The 21,749-nt window shown below is 43.8% G+C and overlaps 1 protein-coding gene across 2 annotated transcripts in view; it reads right to left on the bottom strand.

The window, feature by feature from the left end:
* CCNC (cyclin C) overlaps nucleotides 1–13,242 on the bottom strand; it is a 49,924-nt gene extending 36,682 nt beyond the window's left edge. For both annotated transcript variants that reach the window (XM_073626988.1, XM_073626989.1), the window contains exon 1: nucleotides 13,057–13,242. In XM_073626988.1, coding sequence (XP_073483089.1) covers nucleotides 13,057–13,088 — 32 coding nt within the window. In that variant the 5' untranslated portion in view covers nucleotides 13,089–13,242. The remainder of the gene's footprint in view (nucleotides 1–13,056) is intronic.
* Between the last annotated feature and the right edge of the window lie 8,507 nt (nucleotides 13,243–21,749).

The raw sequence follows: 21,749 nt of genomic DNA on the forward strand, positions 1-21,749 counted from the left end.
AATGTTTTACATAGCTATACCTCCAAAAGGGACCAGACTGAAGTGATCTAGCAGGACTTCATTTTCGGACTAAAAGTTCCACTTTACTTTTGGTGCACACAAACATAATAAACTACCGAATTCTTTGGCAAAATATAACAAACGAGGTTGTGTAAATATATACAGTGCATCTGGAAAACAGTCACAGCGCTTCATTTTTACACATTTTGTTATTACAGCCTTATTCTGAAATGGCTTAAAATTCATTATTTTCTACAAACAATACCCAACAATAACGTGAAAGAAGTTTGTTTGAAATCTTTGCAAATTTATTACAAAGATAAAAAATCCCATGTACATAATTAGAGGTCGACCAATATGGGTTTTTCTCTGGCCGATGGCGATATTTAGAAATCGCGGTGGCCGATATGCGATGCCGATTTTTTTGGGCCGATATATTAGGCCGATTTTTTTTTTTTTTTCCCTTCATCTCATAAAATCTAACAGTTAGACCCCTTTCACACTGGGGCGTTTTTCAGGCGCTTTTGGGCTAAAAATAGCACCTGTAAAGTGCCTGTAAAACGGCTCCCCTGCAGTCTCGGTGTGATATCCCGAGTGCTTTCACACTGAGGCGATGCGCTGGCAGGATGTTAAAAAAAAGTCCTGCAAGCGGCATCTTTGGAACGGTGTATACCGCTCCTCCACCACTCCTGCCCATTGAAATGAATGCGCACCGCTGCCGAAGCGCCTGCAAAGCGTTTTGGCAGCGGCGCTTCAGGGGCGCATTTAACCCCTTCCTCGGCTGCTAGCTGGGTTATAAGCGCCCTGCTAGCAGCTAAATAGCGCCGCTAAAATGACGGTAAATCGGCGCAAAAACTAGCAGCGTTTTACCATCAACGCATGCTTGCTCCAGTGTGAAAGCAACCTTAAGTGATACAGAAAATTTTTTACATTTAAACATTTATTAAAACAAAACAAACCTCCAATCAGTTCACTTGTATGTAGAATTTAGATTTAAAAAAAAAATTAAAAAAAACTATATCTTAAATATTAAATACACAAAAACAGGTAATCAAAACTTTTGGATGAAAAAAAATGGGCTAACTTTACTGCTTAGTTTTTTTTTAAAATTTATTAGTGTATCTTTTCAAAAAATATTGCGTTTGAAAGAGCGCTGCGCAAATACCGTGTGACATAAAATATTGCAACAACCGCTATTTTATTCCCTAGGGTCTCTGCTAAAAAAAATATATATATAATGTTTGGGGGTTCTAAGTGTTTTTCTAGCAGAAAATACAGGATTTTTACTTGTAAGCAACAAGAGTCAGAAAAGATTTAGTCTTTAAATGGTTAAACTGAGAGCTTCTACACACAGAGCTCAGTTCATTCATAAGTGTAAACATTGTATCCTTCAGGTTCTTTTTATCAGATTTGGCAGGCTGCCCAGAGGAGGGGAGAAGTCTCTTCACAGAAGTTTTCAGGCAACTTGTATTGACTTCTATTACAGAAGTCATTTGCAAGTCCGCTGATATCAGCCTTTTTTATCAGCACAATCTGCCGATGCCAATTAACCACTTGCCGCCCGCCATATAGCAGAATGACGGCGGCAAAGTGGTTTCAAAACCCTGACTGGATGTCATATGACGTCCGCAGGATATTGAGCCGCTGCGCGCCCCTGGGGGCGCGCATCACGGCAAGCGTTGTTGCGGTGTGTCAGTCTGACACCCCGCAGCACCAATGTAGGTAAAGTGTCTCTGACGGAGACTCTTTACCACGTGATCAGCTGTGTCCAATCACGGCTGATCACGCCTGTCAATAGGAAGAGCCGGTTATCGGCTTTTCCTCACTCGCGTCTGACGCGAGTAGAGGAGAGCCGATCGGCTGCTCTCCTGACAGGGGGGGCCTGTGCTGATTGTTTATCAGCACAGCCCCCCCTCGGATCCTACCCAGGACCACCAGGGAAGCCGCCCTGGACCACCAGGGAAGCGATCCACACTGGACCACCAGGTATAACCCTAGACCACCAGGGAAATGCCACTGTGTGCCCAGGCAGCTGCCAGTCAGTGCCCACTTCAATACCTACCAGTGCCAGTGCCACCAGGGATGCCCATCAGTGCCACATATCAGTGCCCAGCAGTGCCACATATCAGTGCCCAGCAGTGCCACATATCAGTGCCCAGCAGTGCCGCCTATCAGTGCCCAGCAGTGCCGCCTATCAGTGCCCAGCAGTGCCGCCTTTCATTGCCTATCAGTGCCCATCAGTGCCAACCAGTGCCACCCATCAGTGCCCATCAGTGCCGCCTATCAGTGCCCATCAGTGCCGCATATGAGTGCCACCCATCAGTGCCGCCTACCAGTGCCCATCAGTGCCGCATATCAGTGCCCATAGTCAGTGCCCGCTCATTGGTGCCACCTCATCGGTGCCGCCGTATCAGTGCCTGTCAGTGCCGCCTTATCAGTGCCCATCAGTGAAAGAGAAAACTTACTTTTTTGCTTTTGTTTCTGTTAAAAAAAAATTGTAAATCTTATTTTTTTTTAAATTTTCGGTCTTTATTTATTTGTTTAGCAAAAAATAAAAACCGCAGAGGTGATCAAATACCACCAAAAGAAAGCTCTATTTGTGGGAACAAAATATATAAATATATAAAATTTTAGTTTGGGTACAGTGTTGTATGACCGCGCAATTGTCATTCAAACTGCGACAGCACTGAAAGCTGAAAATTGGTCTGGGCAGGAAGGTGTCTAAGTGCCCTGTATTGAAGTGGTTAAAAAACACCAAATATCGTCCGATATATCGGTCGACCTCTATATATAATTATTCACAACCTTTGTTCAAAACTTTGTTAAAGCACCTTTGGCACCAATTACAGCCCCAAGTGTTGTTGGGTATGATGCTACAAGCTTGGGCACACCTATTTTTGGGCTGTTTCTCCCATTCTTTTTTGCAGGACCTCTCAAGCTCCATCAGGTTGGATGGGGAGCGTCGGTGCACAGCCATTTTCAGATCTCTCCAGAGATGTTCAATCGGGTTCAAGTCTTGGCTCTGGCTGGGCCACTCAAGGGCATTCACAAAGTTGTCCTGTAGCCACTTCTTTGTTATCTTGGCTGTGTGCTTAGGGTCATTGTCCTGTTGGAAGATGAACCTTCGCCCCAGTCCACAGCATTCTAGAGCAGGTTTTCTCCAGGGATGTCTCTGTACATTGCCGCATTCATCTTTCCCTCGATCCTGACTAGTCTCCTAGTTCCTGCTGCTGAAAAATATTCCCACAGCACGATGCCGCCACCACGCTTCACTGTAGGGATGGTATTGGCCAGGTGATGAGCTGTGCCTGGTTTCCTCTAGACATGACACTTCAGGCCATTCACCATTCACCACCATTCAGGCCAAAGAGTTCAATCTGTGTTTCATCAGACCAGAGAATTTTGTTTCTCATGGTCTGAGAGTCCTTCAGGTGCCTTTTGGCATAAATCTAGGCGGGCTGTCATGCGCCTTTTACTGAGGAGTGGTTTCCGTCTGGCCACTCTACCATACAGGCCTGATTGGTGGAGTGCTGCAGAGATGGTTGTTCTTCTGGAAGGTTCTCCTCTCTCCACAGAGAAATGCTGGCGCTCTGTCAGAGTGACCATCGGGTTCTTGGTCACCTCCCTGACTAAGGCCCTTCTCCCCCGATTGCTCAGTTTGGCCAGGCCGCCCGCTCTAGGAAGAGTCCTGGTGGTTCCACACTTCTTCCATATATGGATGATAGAGGCCACTGTGCTCATTGGGACCTTCAATTCTGCAGAAATGTTTCTGTACCCTTCCCTAGATCTGTGCCTCAAAATAATCCTGTCTGAGGTCTACAGACAATTCCCTGGACTTCATGGCTTGGTTTGTTCTCTGACATGCACTGTTAACTGTAGGACCTTTTATAGAGATGTATGTGCCTTTCCAAATCATGTCCAATCAACTGAATTTACCACAGGTGGACTCCAATCAAGTCGTAGAAACATCCTTAAGCTGGCCATACACCATACCATTTTCTTATTCAATTTCCTTTGGATTTACCTTCAACTATGTAGTGCAAAGGCCTGCCTGATTGCATTCACATTGAAAGTTTTTAGGTTTGACCTCATATTATATGGTTTTGGTAAATCTAAAGGAAAGTTGTACAAGAAAATTGTATAATGTATGGTCAGCTTAAGAATCAGTGGAAACAGGATGCACCTGAGCTCAATTTTGAGTGTCATGGCAAAGGCTGTGAATGCTTATGTACATGTGATTTTTTTATTTTAAATACATTTGCAAAGATATCAAAACTTCTTTAATGTTGTCATTATGGGGTACTGTTTGTAGAATTTTGAGGAAAATAATGAATTAAATTTATTTTGGAATAAGGCTGTATCATAACAAACTGTGGAGAAAGTGAAGTGCTGTGAATACTTTCCGGATGCACTGTACCATGTCAAGCCTTAAAATTATGAAACTGAGAAAGTAAGGTGCCCCAAACTGTTTATAAGTAGTACTTTTTACATGGGCACACATTTACAGGTCTCTGAGGCTGGGTTTACACTAGTGCACTATGCAAGATCGCATTTGATTCGCACCGCAGTGCAAATCACATTTCTAATAGATTTGTAATAGTGTTGCCTTGTACTATTAAGTTAAAATGCTGCTATAGTGTTGGTTTAAGACACCTTTCACGCTGAGGCACTTTGCAGGCGCTATAGCATTAAAAATAGCGCCTGCAAAGCGCCCTGGAACAGTGGCTCCAATCACTCCAGTGTGAAATCCCAAGGGCTTTCATACTGAAGCGGTGCGCTGGCAGGGCATCAGAAAAAGTCCTGCCAGCAGCTTCTTTGGAGCGGTGAACTCACCACTCCTAAAGCGCACCTGCCTATTGAAATCAATGGGCAGCGGTGCCGAACCGCCGGCAAAGCGCCGCTGTAGCAGCGCTTTGTGAGCGGTTTTAACCCTTTTTCGGCTGCTAGCGGGGGGTTAAAAGCGCCCCGCCAGCGGCCGAATATCGCCACAAAAACAATGGTAAAGTGCCGCTAAAAATAGCGGCATTTTACTGCCGTCGCCTAGGGCGGCTCAGTGTGAAAGGGCTCTACATGTTGGAGTTGCCACCATTGTAATCCCTACATTGGTGGCAGTGAAAAGGTTAGGAAAACTTTATACAATGAGTCAAGATGCTAAACACATTGAAAGATAGATTTGGGGTTTACATACACTTTAAACTATTGCACACATTCTGCCAAAACTGTCAGAACACCTTTCTTCACAAGAAAAAGGATCTCCTTGCTCTTTTTGCGCATCCTTGCGTGATTCTGATTTATTGTTAATGGCACTCCAAACATATCAAACGACACCACGAGTGCCACACATGGTTTTCAACCTTTATGTATTGTGTAGCGCAGAATCATGTGATTTTGTGCACTAGTGTGAATGCAGGCTTAGTGAGTGTTGTCACCCTAAGGCCAGGAAGTGGCAGGATCAGAGGGTAAAAATAAAGGAAGAAAGCCTGAAAAAGGAAACAAAAATGAGCCACCACATTAAATGGTGACCATACACTCTTCAATGCTATCTAATTGATGTGCAATTCGATTGTAACAGCAAACAGTTGAACAGCCATAACGTCTCCTCTGACTTTTGATCGTATTTAATCAAACTAAATTGTTGGTGGAAAATAATTAGTCATTCTGCATCAATCAGCAGCACCGAGATGCTCTGGTCCTGAATTTGATCATATTTCCATCAGATTATGAGACTGCACGACGAAGACAGACATGTCATGGATAACCTGCAATCATATCTTCCAACTACGAAACTAAAGCCAAATTCTCCTTGTGTGGCATATCAGTTGAAAAGGTTGCATGCTATAAATCACTTAATCCTATTGGAGAGATCGATCAGAAAATAAATAATTTAACCAAAGTCTATATGACCACCATAAGGACTGGAAAGCTGCAATATATGTTTATTCTTGGGTGAAAAAAAAAAATACACTGTAAAGCCTGGTACATACTATAATTATTTATTTATTTATTTTTTAATGTGCGCTCAACCCAGCAGGCTGAACAAAAAACCCCCAGAGATTGCCGCACTAACCCCACGGTGCCTTTTTGTTCCGACAGGGGAACTGCATCCCACCCCCCCAGCCACCTCCTCTACCCACAATGATCAGTGCTGGCTGCCAGCGCTGATTGGATGGGGGTTGGATGCTGGTCTTCCGGCATGCCCGTTCAACAAAAGCCATTTGCGAGACCGACTTCTGTAGAACAGACAGCTGTACACACGGGCTGAATGTCAGTGGGTTCCTTCTGGGACGGCCGATTTGGTTAAGGCTAAGGTGTACATTTATTAAACAGAGGTAATTTACATCATTTCTGTTCTCAGAGGAAAATCATCTCCTCTGATACCCTATTTATGAAGCAAAGAACATTTGTTCCAAGAAGAAGAGAGATATTTTTCTACTGAGAACGGCTGAGATCTTTGTAGAAGACTGCAAGTGATCTTGTGAGATTACAGAGCAGCTGAGTTTAAAGTAAAACCAAAGTTAAAAGACCATGTTTTACATGAAAATAATAAGCACTGAGCACGTTTTGTAACGCAGTTTTTATTTTTATTTTTTTTAACATGCATTTTGGAACTTTTATAAACACGCATTTTAGCGATTTTAATAATGTAGATTTTTCCAAGTTTTTATAAACTTGCATGTTGGCGCTTTTCTGAAACATTTTGCCGCTTTAACACACATTTTGACACAGGTTACTTTAACACGCATTTTGGTGTGGTTTATAATGCACATTAGCACAAAAATGCACATTTATTGCATGTTTTAAAAGACACGCCAAAATCTGTTGAAAAAAGTGCTAAAATGTGTTAAAAAACTGCAACAAAATATGCATTAAAAAAAAAGCGTCAAAATGCCAAATGGAACCTTTTTGGGTATGGAGCATTGTGCGTTTTTTTCAAATCAAATGCACATATTTGCCAGCACACCTCGGATCTTTACTGAAGAATGATCACATCACAGCAGACATAGTGCAATGTTTTGGACCTGTACAGGACCCCTCCATTGAGCATGTGACATCACATAAATAATAATAAATAACAGCGCTAGATAAACTACAAAAATTGTAATATTATTAATTGAATAACAATATTGTATGTGACATAAACATTAATAATAAACAATAGTGATAGACTATTCCATAAACCCCGTACACGTGTATTTAAATGTAAAAACGACAACTCTATAAGTGAACATTAGGAAAGTCCATCTGAGTGCAAGTAGAAAAAAGTCCGGAGATATAAATCAGATTCTTCTTAGGCTCGGTTCACACTGGGGCGACTTGGGATCCGACTTGTACGCCCTCAAGTCGCCCCAGAAATAGTTTCAATGGGAGTGAACCCTAGAGTCTTAATAGACGCTACTGAAGTCGCTCCGACTTCAGAGCGTACTCCCTGTACTACTTTGATCCGACTTGGTAGGAGACCTGTACCATAGAAATCAATGGAAGTCGCCTCCAAGTCGGATCTCTCTGTAAAGTCAAGCGACTTTGCAGGGAAAACCCCTCCCTCCCCCCCTCCCTCCCAGAGAGCTGATTGGCCACAGGCGAAGTCGCCTGTCATGGAGGCGACTTCAAGTCGCCTTGTAATTTGCTGAAGTCGCGCTGAAGCCACGGTGAAGTCGTGGTACAAAGTCGCGCTGAAGTCGTGTTGCCCCAGTGTGAACCGACCCTGAATGTTGTAAGAATAGATAGCTAATTGATTCCTCCACCGCACCACTGTGTTAACACCAGTACAATAATGTGCTTACCACAAGGCAAGCTTAGACAAGCCTGTAACCTTAACCCGGTCAGGGCCTTTAGCCAATAGGGATGATTGGATGGCGATAATCCACTACACCATCTAGAAGGATCAGCTACAGCAAGAAACCCTCCATGCGCACCTCCAAAGCACCGGAACAATTTACCATTCAGGGGTTCCCCAAAAGGAAAGAAGGATCGACATAGCGTAATCCTAGAACACTGTCAACCAGGACCAAGCCAAATCAGCTTAGCTCTCCCACAATGTTAAAGATATAGCAACCTTGTATAAAGACAGTCAGTAAGGACACAGATAATACCTTGGGGCAGCTTTCTTCAAGTGTTTCTCCCTCATTCGTCTGCATGGAAAAGAAAAATCAGTGTGCAAAATGGTGCAGAATCACACGCAGGTATTGTCTCTCTCACCAGCTCCGTGTGTGACAACAGCCAGCAAGGTGAAAAATCCTGGGTAACAGTGTACAGAGCAAAACAAAAGCCCTTCGCCAACTCCGCGCTCCCCTGCCTGACTGCACCACAAGTTGCTTCGCCCTCTGGCAGCAACACCACAACCACTAATGTACAATATCGGTGCGATTTTTCAATGCGCATTTGACAAATGACAAAATGTACCGCAAAGCGCATTTCTGCTAACCACATTTTTGGTGCCATTAACAGTAAAAAGGTACCCAAAAGTGTGCTGTGTATTTTGACACTTTTTTAGTGCAATTTAGAATCCCTGCCAGAATTGCATGATTCTGCCATGCTCAGATGTGAATGGGGCTTAAAGGATAATACAGCATAATATACACTCACAGGCCACTTTATTAGGTACACCTAGCTAGTACCGGGTTGGCCCCCCTTTTGTCTTCAGAACTGCCTTAATTCTTCATGGCATAGATTCAACAAGGTGTACGGAACATTCCCCATTTTGATCCATATTGACATGATAGCATCACGCAGTTGCTGCAGATTTGTCAGCTGCACATCCATAATGCGACTCTCCCATTCCACCACATCCCAAAGGTGCTCTATCTGATTGAGATCTGGTGACTGTGGAGGCCATTGGAGTACAGTGAACTGATTGTCATGTTCAAGAAACCAGTGGTGAGATGATTTGAGCTTTGTGACATGGTACATTTTCCTGCTGGAGTGTGCCAAGAAAATATCTTGCACACCATTACGCCACCACCACCAGTCTGAACCGTTCATACAAGGCAGGATGGATCCATGTTTTCATTTGGTTTACGCCAAATTCTGACCTACAATCTGAATGGCACTGCTGAAATCGAGACTCATCAGACCAGGCAAGCATTTTTCCGATCTTCTATTGTCCAATTTTGGTGAGCTTGTGCGAATATTGTAGCCTCAGTTTCCTGTTCTTAGCTGACAGGAGTGACACCCGGTGTGGTCTTCTGCTTCAAGGTTCGATGTATTGTGCATTCAGAGATGGTATTCTGCATACCTTGTTATTTGAGTTACTGTTGTCTCTCTATCATCTCAAACCAGTCTGCCCTATCTCCTCTGAAATCAACAAGGCATTTTCATCCACACAATAACTAAAACCAGGAAGTAGCAGCACTAAACCTACTATTATTATACAGTACAAACCAATATAATTAAACAGTGTGCAATGAGTGAAATTCAAAGTCCATCTTCATAAATAAACAGTGCTCAAACAATTTAACCGGACTGTGAATGTAATTCAATTGGTTGGTTTCATCCTCCACTGCAACACCAGTGCTGAACACACAAAATGCTCGCTTACCAGACGGCAAGCCATAAGAGCTTGCGAACTATACCCGGCCAGGGCCTTTATCCAATGAAGGGCCAAACGAATGGATACCAGGAAGAACCCTCAAGGTGGTCAGCATACAAGACAGGGACCGCCAAACTCGTCAATCCCAGATCATAGGTATAGGCAGATAATGATGGTATTCAGATGTATCCCAAAACAGAAAAGGGGCACCATAGCGTAATACTGATAAACATGGTTTATTGAGTAATAAGAAAGTCACTTACAAAATTGGAATGGTTAAAAGCAAGTCAGCCGGCCGGCTCGTACAAACACCCGTCCCTCGAACGGCACACGCGAGACGTCAGCTCCTCCCGACGCGCGTTTCGTCATACAATGGCGTCGTCTGTTTTGGGATACATCTGAATACCATCATTATCTGCCTATACCTATGATCTGGGATTGACGAGTTTGGCGGTCCCTGTCTTGTATGCTGACCACCTTGAGGGTTTTTCCTGGTATCCATTCGTTTGGCCCTTCATTGGATAAAGGCCCTGGCCGGGTATAGGTCGCAAGCTCTTATGGCTTGCCGTCTGGTAAGCGAGCATTTTGTGTGTTCAGCACTGGTGTTGCAGTGGAGGATGAAACCAACCAATTGAATTACATTCAGAGTCCGGTTAAATTGTTTGAGCACTGTTTATTTATGAAGACGGACTTTTAATTTCACTCATTGCACACTGTTTAATTATATTGGTTTGTACTGTATATTAGTAAGTCTAGCTCTGCTACTTCCTGGTTTTAGTTATTGTTGTGTGTATCTCACTTTTAGCAGCAGCTTTTTTGATTTTTTGTTTTCGTTATCATATGTAATTAGTGTTTTAGTTTACTCACAGCGCTGTATTTTTGTTGAATTATTTTCATCCACACAACTGCCGCTCACTGGATATTTTCTCTTTTTTTGGACCATTCTCTGTAAACCCTAGAGATGGTTGTGTGTAAAAATCCCAGTAGATCAGCAGTTTTTTTAATACTCAGACCAGCCCATCTGGCACCAACAACCGTGCCATGTTCAAAGTCCCTTAAATCCCCTTTGTTCTACATTCTGTTGCTCAGTTTTAAATTCAGAAAGTTGTCTTCACCACGTCTAGATGCCTAAATGCATTGAGTTGCTGCCATGTGATTGGCTGATTAGCAATTCGTTTTACCAAGCAATTGAACAATTAGGTGTACCTAATAAAGGGGCCAGTGAGTGTATATATACACACACAGATATATAGAGATATATATATATACATATATATATATATATATATATATATATATATATATATATATATATATATATATATATGTTATTATTTATATTATTGTTTAATCCTGCTGGTGCTGATAAAGGAAGACAGAAGTCTTCTTCCTTCTCACAGCAACTTCTCTCTCGCCGCAGATATTTTACAGAGATGGCCAGCAGAGCTGCACGATTAATCGTTATAAAAAAAAAAATTGCAATCCCGATTCAACCCCCCGCACGATCTCTATGCAGAATTTACACAATTCATTCATGTAAGTGCAGAGATGTTCTATACTCAATCAGAGCTGTCAAAGTAAAAAAAAAAAAAAAAAAAAAAAAAAAAAAAAAAAGCCGGCAAATGTTTATCAACATTGTCAGCACTGGGTGAAAACTATAAACAAAATATCTTCTAGTTCTTTTAAATCAAAGGAATGAACTTAGGTCTGTAAATGAGGTCAGTTTAACCACTTAAAGTGGTGTTTCACCCATTTAAAAGTCAGCAGCTACAAAAAAGTGTAGCTGCTGACTTTTAATAAAACACACACTTACCTGTCCCATGGTCCAGTGATGTGGGCGTACAAAGCCTTCGCTCCTCTCCCCGGCGCCGGATTGTAACTGTGGGCGCCCGGCTGTGGCTTCACAGCTGGGCACGCACGAGCTGCACTGTGAATGGCTAGGCATACTTCTGGGACCTGTGACGTGTCCCAGAAGTCTGCAGGGAGGGGGGAGAGGTGAACTTCCTTCTGGTGCCGTAGTGCCAGGGGAGAAAGTGGGAGCTGGGTGCCTCTAAAAACAGGGTACCTGCTCCCCCCCCCCCCCAAAAAAAAGACATGCCAAATGTGGCATGTCAGAGGGTCACCAGTACTTAAAGCAGAAGTTCCATTTTTGAGTGGAACTCCGCTTTAAAGATTAAACCTTTTTCTGACACTTGTTGTTTACAAGTTAAAAGTAGTATTTTCTGACAGAAAATTACTTAGCACCCCCCATATATATTTTATATATATATTTAGCAGAGACCCTAGCGAAGAAAATGGTGGTTGTTGCAATATTTTATGTCACACGGTATTTGCGCAGCGGTCTTTTAAACGCAATTTTTTTGGGGAAAAAATACACGTCAATGGATTAAAAAAAATAAATAAAAATAAACAGTAAAGCTGGCCCAAATTTTTGGATAATGTGAAAGATGATGTTACGCTGAGAGAATCGTAATCTTTATTCTAAACAAAAAAATTGTGATTCTCATTTTAGCCAGACTCGTGCACCTCTAATGGCCAGTGAGACTAGACTTCACTTTCATAAACTGACCACCTGTTAGCCCAGGTCCACACTGACAGCGGGAATAAAATTGTGCGAGTTCAGCTGAACTCGCACAATTTCTTTCCCGCATGTCAGTCCCGAATTCAGGGGGCGATTTCAAAAACATCCGTGCAGGTTTCCACACAGATGTCTATTGAAATTGCACCCCAAAGTAGCCAAAAGTAGCACAGAAACTAATTTTTGGGAATTGTGCAGCGTCGCACTGATTCAGACGGTGCCATTGCCAGCAATAAACGCTGATTTGGCATGTCAAATCGCTGCAGTGTGAACCAGGGCTAACAGTGAACAACAGAAGGGTGTGTCCTGTGATGAGAAGCGAACGTGTTTTCTGCTCCTCATCTCAGCTGCATAAATTGGCACAAAAGAGATAAGCTGCGATCATCAGGACCTCGGCTTTTCTCCTTTTCATAAATGGACACCTAAGTTCAGACTCGTAACTGAAAAGTGGACCAGATCACTTTTTGCAGATGCTAGGAGGATTTTAGAGGGCTATCCTAGCTCTTTTTTTTTGTTGTTGAATGACAGTTATCAATGGGACTAATAAGCCGCCACCACGAGTCAAACGCCTGGTAGTGTCGCAGTCCCAATGACTTGAATTGTCATTTTTGACAGCTGGTGCCACCTGTCACCTTGGCACGTCACATTCAATTTGCTGGGATACAAAGCGTGCCAACAGAACTCTGCGGCTGGACGGGAAGTGGTCAGAAACCGGCGACTCAGTCAACCCCTGATCACCCATGTAAAAGAGGCCTGAGAAAACCTTTCCAAGCTGAGCTCAGAGGACTGTAATGATCAGGTAGAGATATGTGGAGCAGTGTATGTGTGTGTGGTACCCAGGGGATGTTATGGGGCCTGAGAAGAATACACATGATACTGAGCACAGCTTCCAGTTCTAGGAGAGAAGTTCTCAGTCTGGGGGATAGGGACCCCCCCCCCGGTCACTACTCACTAGTGAGAGCTCTGCCAGAAATTCCCCGCCATCAAACTTCAACCGGCAGCAACACGTCTGAGCGGAACCCCGGACTGGTGACGTCACCCCGAGCTTCTCTTCGCCGGTCCGCACCACAACACGGCTCCCTACAGCTGCTGTACAGGAAGACAACCGGTGTGCAACGCGAATACGCTTCCGACTGGGAACTAGTGACGCCCGGAACCAAAGAATACAGACGGGGGGCGTGTGTGGGTGTACTGTACATGTATAAGTTGCTATGTTTGAGAGATAGTTAGAGATTCTTTGTTTCCCCCATTGTACAGAAGATGTGTTTGATAATGCCTTTTTGTTTGCTTGGAAGAAAAGTAGTTGCAATGCTGCTGAGCCAAATCAGTTTAGTATACAAGTGATCAATAAAGGGCATATATAAGACCCCTTTCACACTGAGGCGCTTTTCAGGCATTTTAGAAATAGCCTCTAAATAGCGCCCGAAAAGCGCCTCCCATTCATTTTAGTATGGCTTTTCACACTGGGGTGGCGCACTTGTGGGGCATTAGGAAAAGTCCTGCAAGCAGCATCTGCATAGTTGCCAACATTGAAAAAAAAAATATGTGGGACAGTTTTTTGGCTGTAGGCGGAGCTGTACAATAATAAGGGGGCGGGGCATTCGTTTGTAGGCGTGGCTTAGAAAAATCGATACGTGCGGCGATGCAGTGCTGATCAGTGTATTCTGACAGCGGAGGTGTACAGCTGAAGATTCCCCCATCCACTTTGTGTGGAATGGGGGAATCGGTTACGTATTCACTCAGCCCACTTGGTAATTGAAAGAAACTGAACTATGTATGATTAGCACTTGCCGCCTGGGCTATAGCTATTATATGGCTACAGCGCGGCTCTCCAGTTCTGGGTGGACGTTCCTACCACACACACGCTCTGTGACTGCTGCGTGCCTTGGACACAGCAGATCTCAGATTATGGTAAAGGTACAATCACAGCAGCCCTTTACAATGTGATCAGCTTTGTCAAATCACAGCTGTCACAATGGTCACAATGTAAACAGACTTGTCGATTATTGACTCTCCTCTCCTCACACAAAGACAGCATTTGAGGAAAAGAGAGCCGATCTGTGAGAGGCACAGTGAGTACATTATTTACACTGATATTCAGCCCCATTAGTGTATCTTATCAGTGCAGCTTACCAGTTGTGCCCATCAGTGCAGCCTCATCAGCGCATATCAGTGAAGAAGAAAAGTTACTTATTGCAAAATTCTATAACAGAAACTAAGAAAAACATTTTTCCCTCAAATTTTTTGTTCTTTTTTTGTTTATTTAGTGAAAAATTAAAAACCCAACAGTAATGAAATGCCACCAAACGAAAGCTCTATCTCAAAAAATGATAACATTTTAATTTGGGTACAGTGTTGCAAGCCTGAGCAATTGTCATACAAAATGTGAGAGCGCTGAAATCTAAGAATTGGCCTGGGCAGGAAGAGGGTGAAAGTGCCCGGCCTTGAAGTGCTTAAAGCTGGCTATAGAGTGATCGAAATTCAGAAGGGACCAGACAAATTTCGATCTCTGTGTGTGTCCGCACTCTCCAAAAGTTAATCGTTATATCGACTCCTGCCAAACAAACAAGTTGGAAAACGTTTGTCAATCAGCGGCTGCAGCCAATAAGTCAGTGTATTCTGACATCACAGGTCCCTGCTGTCAGAATAAATTGTCTCAGTGGAAGGGATTCCTCCATTCATCTCATTTATGTGGATGGAGAAATCTGTTTCCACTTGCTGAACAAAAAAACAAAATTACTCATCTATGGGCAGCTCAAGGAAAGAAAGACAGTTTCTTAATTAAAGCAGAAGTGTGGGAATGCAAAAAACAAACATACTCACTGTGACGAACCCCTGCCCTCAACAGGTCTATGTTTGCCATAAATGCTTCCTTTGTCCAGAACCAGCACTATCCATGACCCTTTAGCCCACCCAGTCACCAACCGTAACTCAGTGTAGGGTGAACAACAACATCAAAAACTCCTTTTTTCAAACACATGTTACAACAAATATACAACTCAAAAACACTCCCCTTCAGGGCGGGTTAAACTGTCCAATCACAATAGACACACAGGTCAGGTGTATTCAAATTTCTCATCAGTAAACAGTCTTATCAGCAGGGAGAGCTGTTGGAGGGATTTGCCCCCACAATCTCACAGCTAATCTACATACACATCCCTTAATATCCAAGGCAGACAGACACAATAGAACACTGGAATACAGCCACATCCCAAACGATCACAGCGAAGAGTCCACAACAGCATGAGACAACACACAATATATACATATATACAACATTCCAGGGTGGCTTTACAGCGTGTCTAAATAGCACAGATCATAGTGGGGTTCTCAGTAACCCTGTGCCCCTAATGGACGCAGGGTGATTTACACATAAGAGGGGCCAGGGGAGCTGGACACGGAGTCTCCAGAGCTCTCCAAGGTAAGCTGAGTTCCACAAACCTCCCACCCAAAGTGACTCCTGTCACACATCTCCCCTTTTGGCAGAAGACTAACACAGGAGGAGACCCCAGACGGGTTGACTCCGAAGTTAGTCAGTAGTTCCAGTCCCCCAATGCCAGTATGCACACAGTATCCCAAATAAATTTTCCCAAACATAGCATTACTCACCTAGCCAACCTCTGCCTCTCTCAGAGAATATGCCCGCCGCTGGGGAGAGGCATGGACTGGACCTGCTCCCTGGAGTCCTTTCAGCCACTGGAGAGAAGACAGGGTGACTGGGCTCACTCCATCCTGCTGTTGGGGATCTGGGCCGACTGCCCAGTATCCCTGGGGTATACAAGTGGAGACTGAAGTCCCATCCACTTTTGGTAGGTAAAAATCCCCCCGTGCTTGCAAAGCATGGCTGACATCCACCTGTCTCAGTGCTGCACCATTTTCTGGGGATGTGCCAGCAGAGACCGAAGTCCCCTCCACTTTCACAGGAACTCCCTCTTCTGTTAGTTGAGGGCAGAGGCCAGCAGCATTCTGCAGTGTTGCCAGCCCTTCTGCTGGGTTGCTGTGAGTGGATACCACAGTCCCACGCACTGATATCAGCTCAAGCTGCAGTTGTGTGTAGTGGGCTGTAGCATTCTGCCCTGTTAGCACTTCAGCTGAGGACCCCACATCATCCACTCTGGCTAACCGCTGGGGCGGGAGGCTGGCTTCCTCCACTCCCAGACTGTGGATTTGCTGCTGGGATGGAAGGATAACCTCCGTCTCTCGCAAACTGTGTAGCTGCTATTGTGGAAGGCAGAGGGGCTGATGATCCTGCAGCAGCTGGCAGAGGAGATGTCAGATCGTTGGGGAAGCCTGTCAGGGAGTCTGATCCAGCCAGCGATGCTGGTGGGGCCGCCATTTGTAATCCTGGCTGAGACGCTCCACAGTCATGATGTCATGGGATGACATCACTATCAGTACTATGCTTTATTCGTTACATCTGGGAGACTTCCTCAGAAGGGCTGCCCATTCAATACTAAGGACTAACGTATGTGCAACTTATAGAATACAAAACAGTCAAGCTCAAAGTACTATGGTCAGCTGGCTCAGAGAGACATTATGTGAAAGTTGCATCAAGGTCTTGTTTGGTCTTCATGAATATTCATTGTAATGCCGCGTACAGACGATCAGAATTTCCGACAACAAATGTTCGATGTGAGCTTCTTGTTGGAAATTCCGACCGTGTGTATGCTCCATCGGACATTTGCTGCCGGAATTTCCGACAACTGTTTGAGAGCTGGTTCTCAAATTTTCTGACAAAAAAACTTGCTGTAGGAAATTCCGAGCATGTGTACACAATTCCGACGCACAAAATTCCACACATGCTCTGCATCAAGTACAAGACGGTAGTGCTCGGTCTGGTAAAACTAGCATTCGTAATGGAGATAGCACATTCGTCACGCTGCAAAGTTTTTCATCTTTTAATGCAGCACATTCTCTTCTTCTTTATAATGCTAGGGTAATGAAGTTGTTTTCCTGCTGATATTCACACAGAGTTCTGACAAACTGATTTCTTTATTATTTCTTGTGATCTCCTGAATAATCTTTTATTTTTCGCCAGATCTCCTGAATAATGTTTAATTTTTTTTAATAGTGGTCTACTTATTTTTTTCTTTTTTAGCAAGATCTTCTGAATTTTTTTTCTAGTGTTCTCCATAATATTTTTTGTCGTTTTGTGTGTCAAGTTACCACAACACCATTATTATCCTGTATTTTTTAACCTCAAAGAGGTTGGTTGTTGATGTCCCTTGTTAATTTGACATTGTATTTTTGAATTGTACCTGCCTACTCACAAACAAACTGTCCTTTTTGAACTAAAACACATAGCCAAGGATTTAAAAAAAAAAAATTAGAAATTTATTAGGGGTCATAACAAAATAAAGAGGAAGGCAACGCTGGAGAAACAGTTGAAATCGATGAAGCCTTTGTACCCCAAGGCAGACATCAATTATTTGACAGGCCAAATTGGTAACCTGAGGAGTCCATTTAATAGGGAGCACAATCTGGTCCAGGACTCCGAGAGATCCGAAGCAGCAGCAGATGACATATATGTCCCGAGGCTGTGGTCTTACAACAGCCTGCGTCTTTTGCCAGACCAGACCGAACCCAGGCCATCACACTCTTGTCTTCCTTCCACGTTTCCTTCCAGGCTGTGGCTGTGGTGTTGGAGTTGTGGCAGGAAGTTGAGGAGGAGTATGGTCCAGCTCACATATGAGACTTTTTTTTGTGAGTTCGCCCATCACCCCCTTATTTAGGACCTGAATTATGAGCTCCTCACTGATGATGCGTTGGCCCATCTCCATTTCCTGCATCTTACTGGCCGTCATACAGACAAAGGCCTCTTGAATACTGGGGGCTGTTGTGAGGACGGCAGTAGCCTGCCGAATCAAACCAAGTGCTGACTCCTCCACGTTCCTCCCCTTCCTGGGCCTTTTTGTTGGAAGGCGGAGGGGAGGAACCTGCGATTCCGTCAGGCTACTGGGTCCAGCCACCACCTGGCTGCCACTTTCCACATCCACCTCCTGGCTGCCATTTTTCACAGCCACCTCCTGGCTGCCACTTTCCACGGCCACCTCCTGGCTGCCACTTCCCCCGCCACCTCCTGGCTGCCACTTTCCCCCACCACCTCCTGGCTGAGACTTTCCACGGCTTCCCCCTGGCTGAGACTTTCCTGTGTATGAAAATGGGACATAGTTTTAGTTTTTTGGTCATCAATCACACACAATTTTGAGCTCATGACTGTTGCAAATTCAATGTTAACAAATAGAAAAGACTCTCATTCTGACCCCAGCATTTTTCATTCCTGTCCCAATCATTTTTGGCTACTACTGTCTATTGATATGTAAACCACTTTGTTAATTCTGAAATTAGTGATCAGTAATAACATCCAGTTAACATAATTAAATTTTTGACAAGAAATATGTTGAACAATGCTATACCTGGCTCAAGCTGGGCTCCTCCACATCTTTCTGGTGCAAGATGCACACAGTGGGGGTTATTTACTAAAGGAAAATCCACTTTGCACTGCAAGTGCTCTTGGAAGTAAAGTCGCTGTAGATCCGAGGGGGACATGCAAGGAAAATAAAAAACAGCATTTTAGCTTGCACATGATTGGAAGATAAAATCAGCAGAGCTTCCACTCATTTCAGATCTACCCCTTAGATTTAGAGCGACTGTTTGCCTTTCATAAATAACCCCCAGTGTGTCAACATGTGCTATCTGCCATCACAGATATCAATGTACACATTTTGTGGGTGCCACCCCTTCCTCCCAACTCAAGTAGGTGAGAGGGAGTGGTTGCACCCCTGAAAATTGTCCATTGATCCCCCATAATGAGAGCTAGTGAAATCCACATTTGACTCCCAATTTGTGTGCATCTTCAAAATTTGGCTTCACCCCTTCTGATGAAGGCAAGATCAACACAGTTTTAACATACTCATGTCTGATTTTGCCTTCACTTTTTCAAAGTTGAACTTTGTAAGTTCCTGAGTTGTGTATGTTATTATGGTTTTAAACATGCCTGTTTAACCAAAAAAGGCTATTTCTAATGTCAACTAGGGATGAGCCGAACACCCCCCGGTTCAGTTTGCAGCAGAACATGCAAACAGGCAAAAAATTGTGCGAATACCGTTAAAGTCTATGAGACTCGAACGTGAAAAATCTAAAGTGCTAATTTTAAAGGCTAATATGCAAGTTATTGTCATAAAAAGTGTTTGGGGACCCGGGTCCTGCCCCAGGGGACATGTATCAATGCAAAAAAAAAGTTTTAAAAACAGCCGTTTTTTCGGGAGCAGTGATTTTAATAATGCTTAAAGTGAAACAATAAAAGTGAAATATTCCTTTAAATATCGTACCTGGGGAGTGACTATAGTATGCCTGTAAAGTGGCACATTTTTCCGTGTCTGCAGCAAAATTACATTTCTAAAGGAATAAAAGTCATTTAAAACTGCTTGAGTCTGTAATGTAATTTTGCCCCCCCCCCTGCCCATTACCAGGCCCTTTGGGTCTGGTATGGCTATTAAGGGGAAACCCGCACCCAAATTAAAAAAAAAAAAGCCGTGGAGCCCCCAGGCCTTATATACTCTGAACAGCAGCAGTATACAGGTGGTCCCCGGGTTACAAACAAGATAGGGACTGTAGGTTTGTTCTTAAGTTGAATCTGTTAGTAATTTGGAACAGGTACATTTTGTAAGTATAGCTCCAGCCAAAAAATCTATATTTATGCTTTTTGGATAACATAGGGAAGGGTTATCATCACCCCTGCAACATTTGTTTTGCTGTCTGTGCCCCTATTTAGAAGATTTCACCTCACTTTCTGTCCCAATGACAATTGGATTTAGAAAATTTTGGGTTATTAGTTAAACAAGGATTGGTGATAAAGCATCAGTGGACACACCTTTTTCCCATGTTAACTCTTACAGGAGAGAATTTCCCTTCCTAGGGGTAGATTTCCTCTCACTTCCTGTTGTCTCCCTCCGTTTCTAAGTAGGAGTCGTTTGTAAGTCGGATGTTTGAAAATAGGGACCACTTGTATATATTATACGGCCTGCCCTATACACTCTACGGAAAATTGGGCCTTAGGTGTTGGTGGTACCAGAAAACTGTAAGCACTCACAGTTACTCTTGGTGGGCGCTGGAACGGGCCCTGCTGTGAAATATTATATCAAGAATTGCAATTACACCCCCCTGTTATACAGGGGCATAAAAATTAGGCCTTAGGCGGTGGTGGTGGTGCTGGCACAACACTGTAAAACCTTACAGATACTTTTGTTGAGCACAGGAACAGGCCCTGCTGTGAAATATTAGTTAAAAAAATTGTAATTACGCACCCCTGTTGAACAGGGGCATTAAAATTGGGCCTTAGGCGGTGGTGGTGGTGGTGGCACAACACTGTAAAGCCTCACAGATACTTTTGTTGAGGGCAGGAACAGGCCCTGCTGTGAAATATTAGATCAAAAATTGTAATTACGCACCCCTATTAAATAGAGGCATACAAATTGGGCCTTAGGCGGTGGTGGTGGCACAACACTGTAAAGCCTCACAGATACTTTTGTTGAGCGCAGGAACAGGCAATGCTGTGAAATATTAGATCAAAAATTGTAATTACGCGCCCCTGATAAACAGGGGCATAAAAATTGGGCCTTAGGCGGTGGTGGTGGTGGTGGCACAACACTGTAAAGCCTCACAGATACTTTTGTTGAGCGCAGGAACAGGCCCTGCTGTGAAATATTAGATCAAAAGTTGTAACTACGTGCCCCTGTTCAACAGGGGCATAAAAATGGGGCCTTAGGCGGGGTGGTGGTTGTGGTGGTGGCACAACACTGTAAAGCCTCACAGATACTTTTGTTGAGCGCAGAAACAGGCCCTGCTGTGAAATATTAGATCAAAAATTGTAATTACGCTCCCCTGTTAAACAGGGACAGAAAAATTGGGCCTTAGGCAGTAGTGGTGCCCTGAACTGAAAATATTCCTAGAAGCTATCATCATGAAGATTGAGGAGGAATAGGATAGTCACTCAGCATAATAGGATAGTCACTCAGCATATGCAGTCTTCAAGGGATCCCACATCCATAGAAAAATCAATTGGTTACATCAGCATCAGGTGCTTGGTAGCTGGTGATTCAAGACTGATTCATTTTTATGAATGTGAGCCGATCAACTGAGTCTGTGGACAGGCGTACTCTGTGATCAGTTACAAAGCCTCCAGCAGCAATGAATGTGCATTCAGAAATAACCCTGGATGCAGGACAGGCCAGTAGCTTAATTGCATATTGAGCAAGCTCTGGCCAGTAGTCCATCCTCAAGACCCAGTAACCCAGTGGATGTTCTGGTGGAAAGGTCTGCAAGTCTGATCTTGCCCCTAGATAATCCTGCACCATGTAATTCAGACGCTGGCGATGGTTGCTAGAAATGATCAGACCTAGGCGCTGAGGATTGAAGAATTGTCTGAAGGCATCAGTCAGCCAGCCACCTTCTCCACCACTCTTTCTGTGACTGAACGAAGCCTCAGCAACACGTTGTCCAGCACCAGGAAATTGTAACCTCCCAGGCTCTGGAAACGCATTGCACAAACCTTTCTGCAAGGCCTCCCAAAGATGTTTTATCCTCTGCTCCCTCTGTGAAGGCTGGATAAATTCCACAACCTTACCCTTGTAACATGGATCAAGA

This window comes from Aquarana catesbeiana, linkage group LG04 (assembly GCF_042186555.1).
Source record: "Aquarana catesbeiana isolate 2022-GZ linkage group LG04, ASM4218655v1, whole genome shotgun sequence".
NCBI classification, from domain to species: domain Eukaryota; kingdom Metazoa; phylum Chordata; class Amphibia; order Anura; family Ranidae; genus Aquarana; species Aquarana catesbeiana.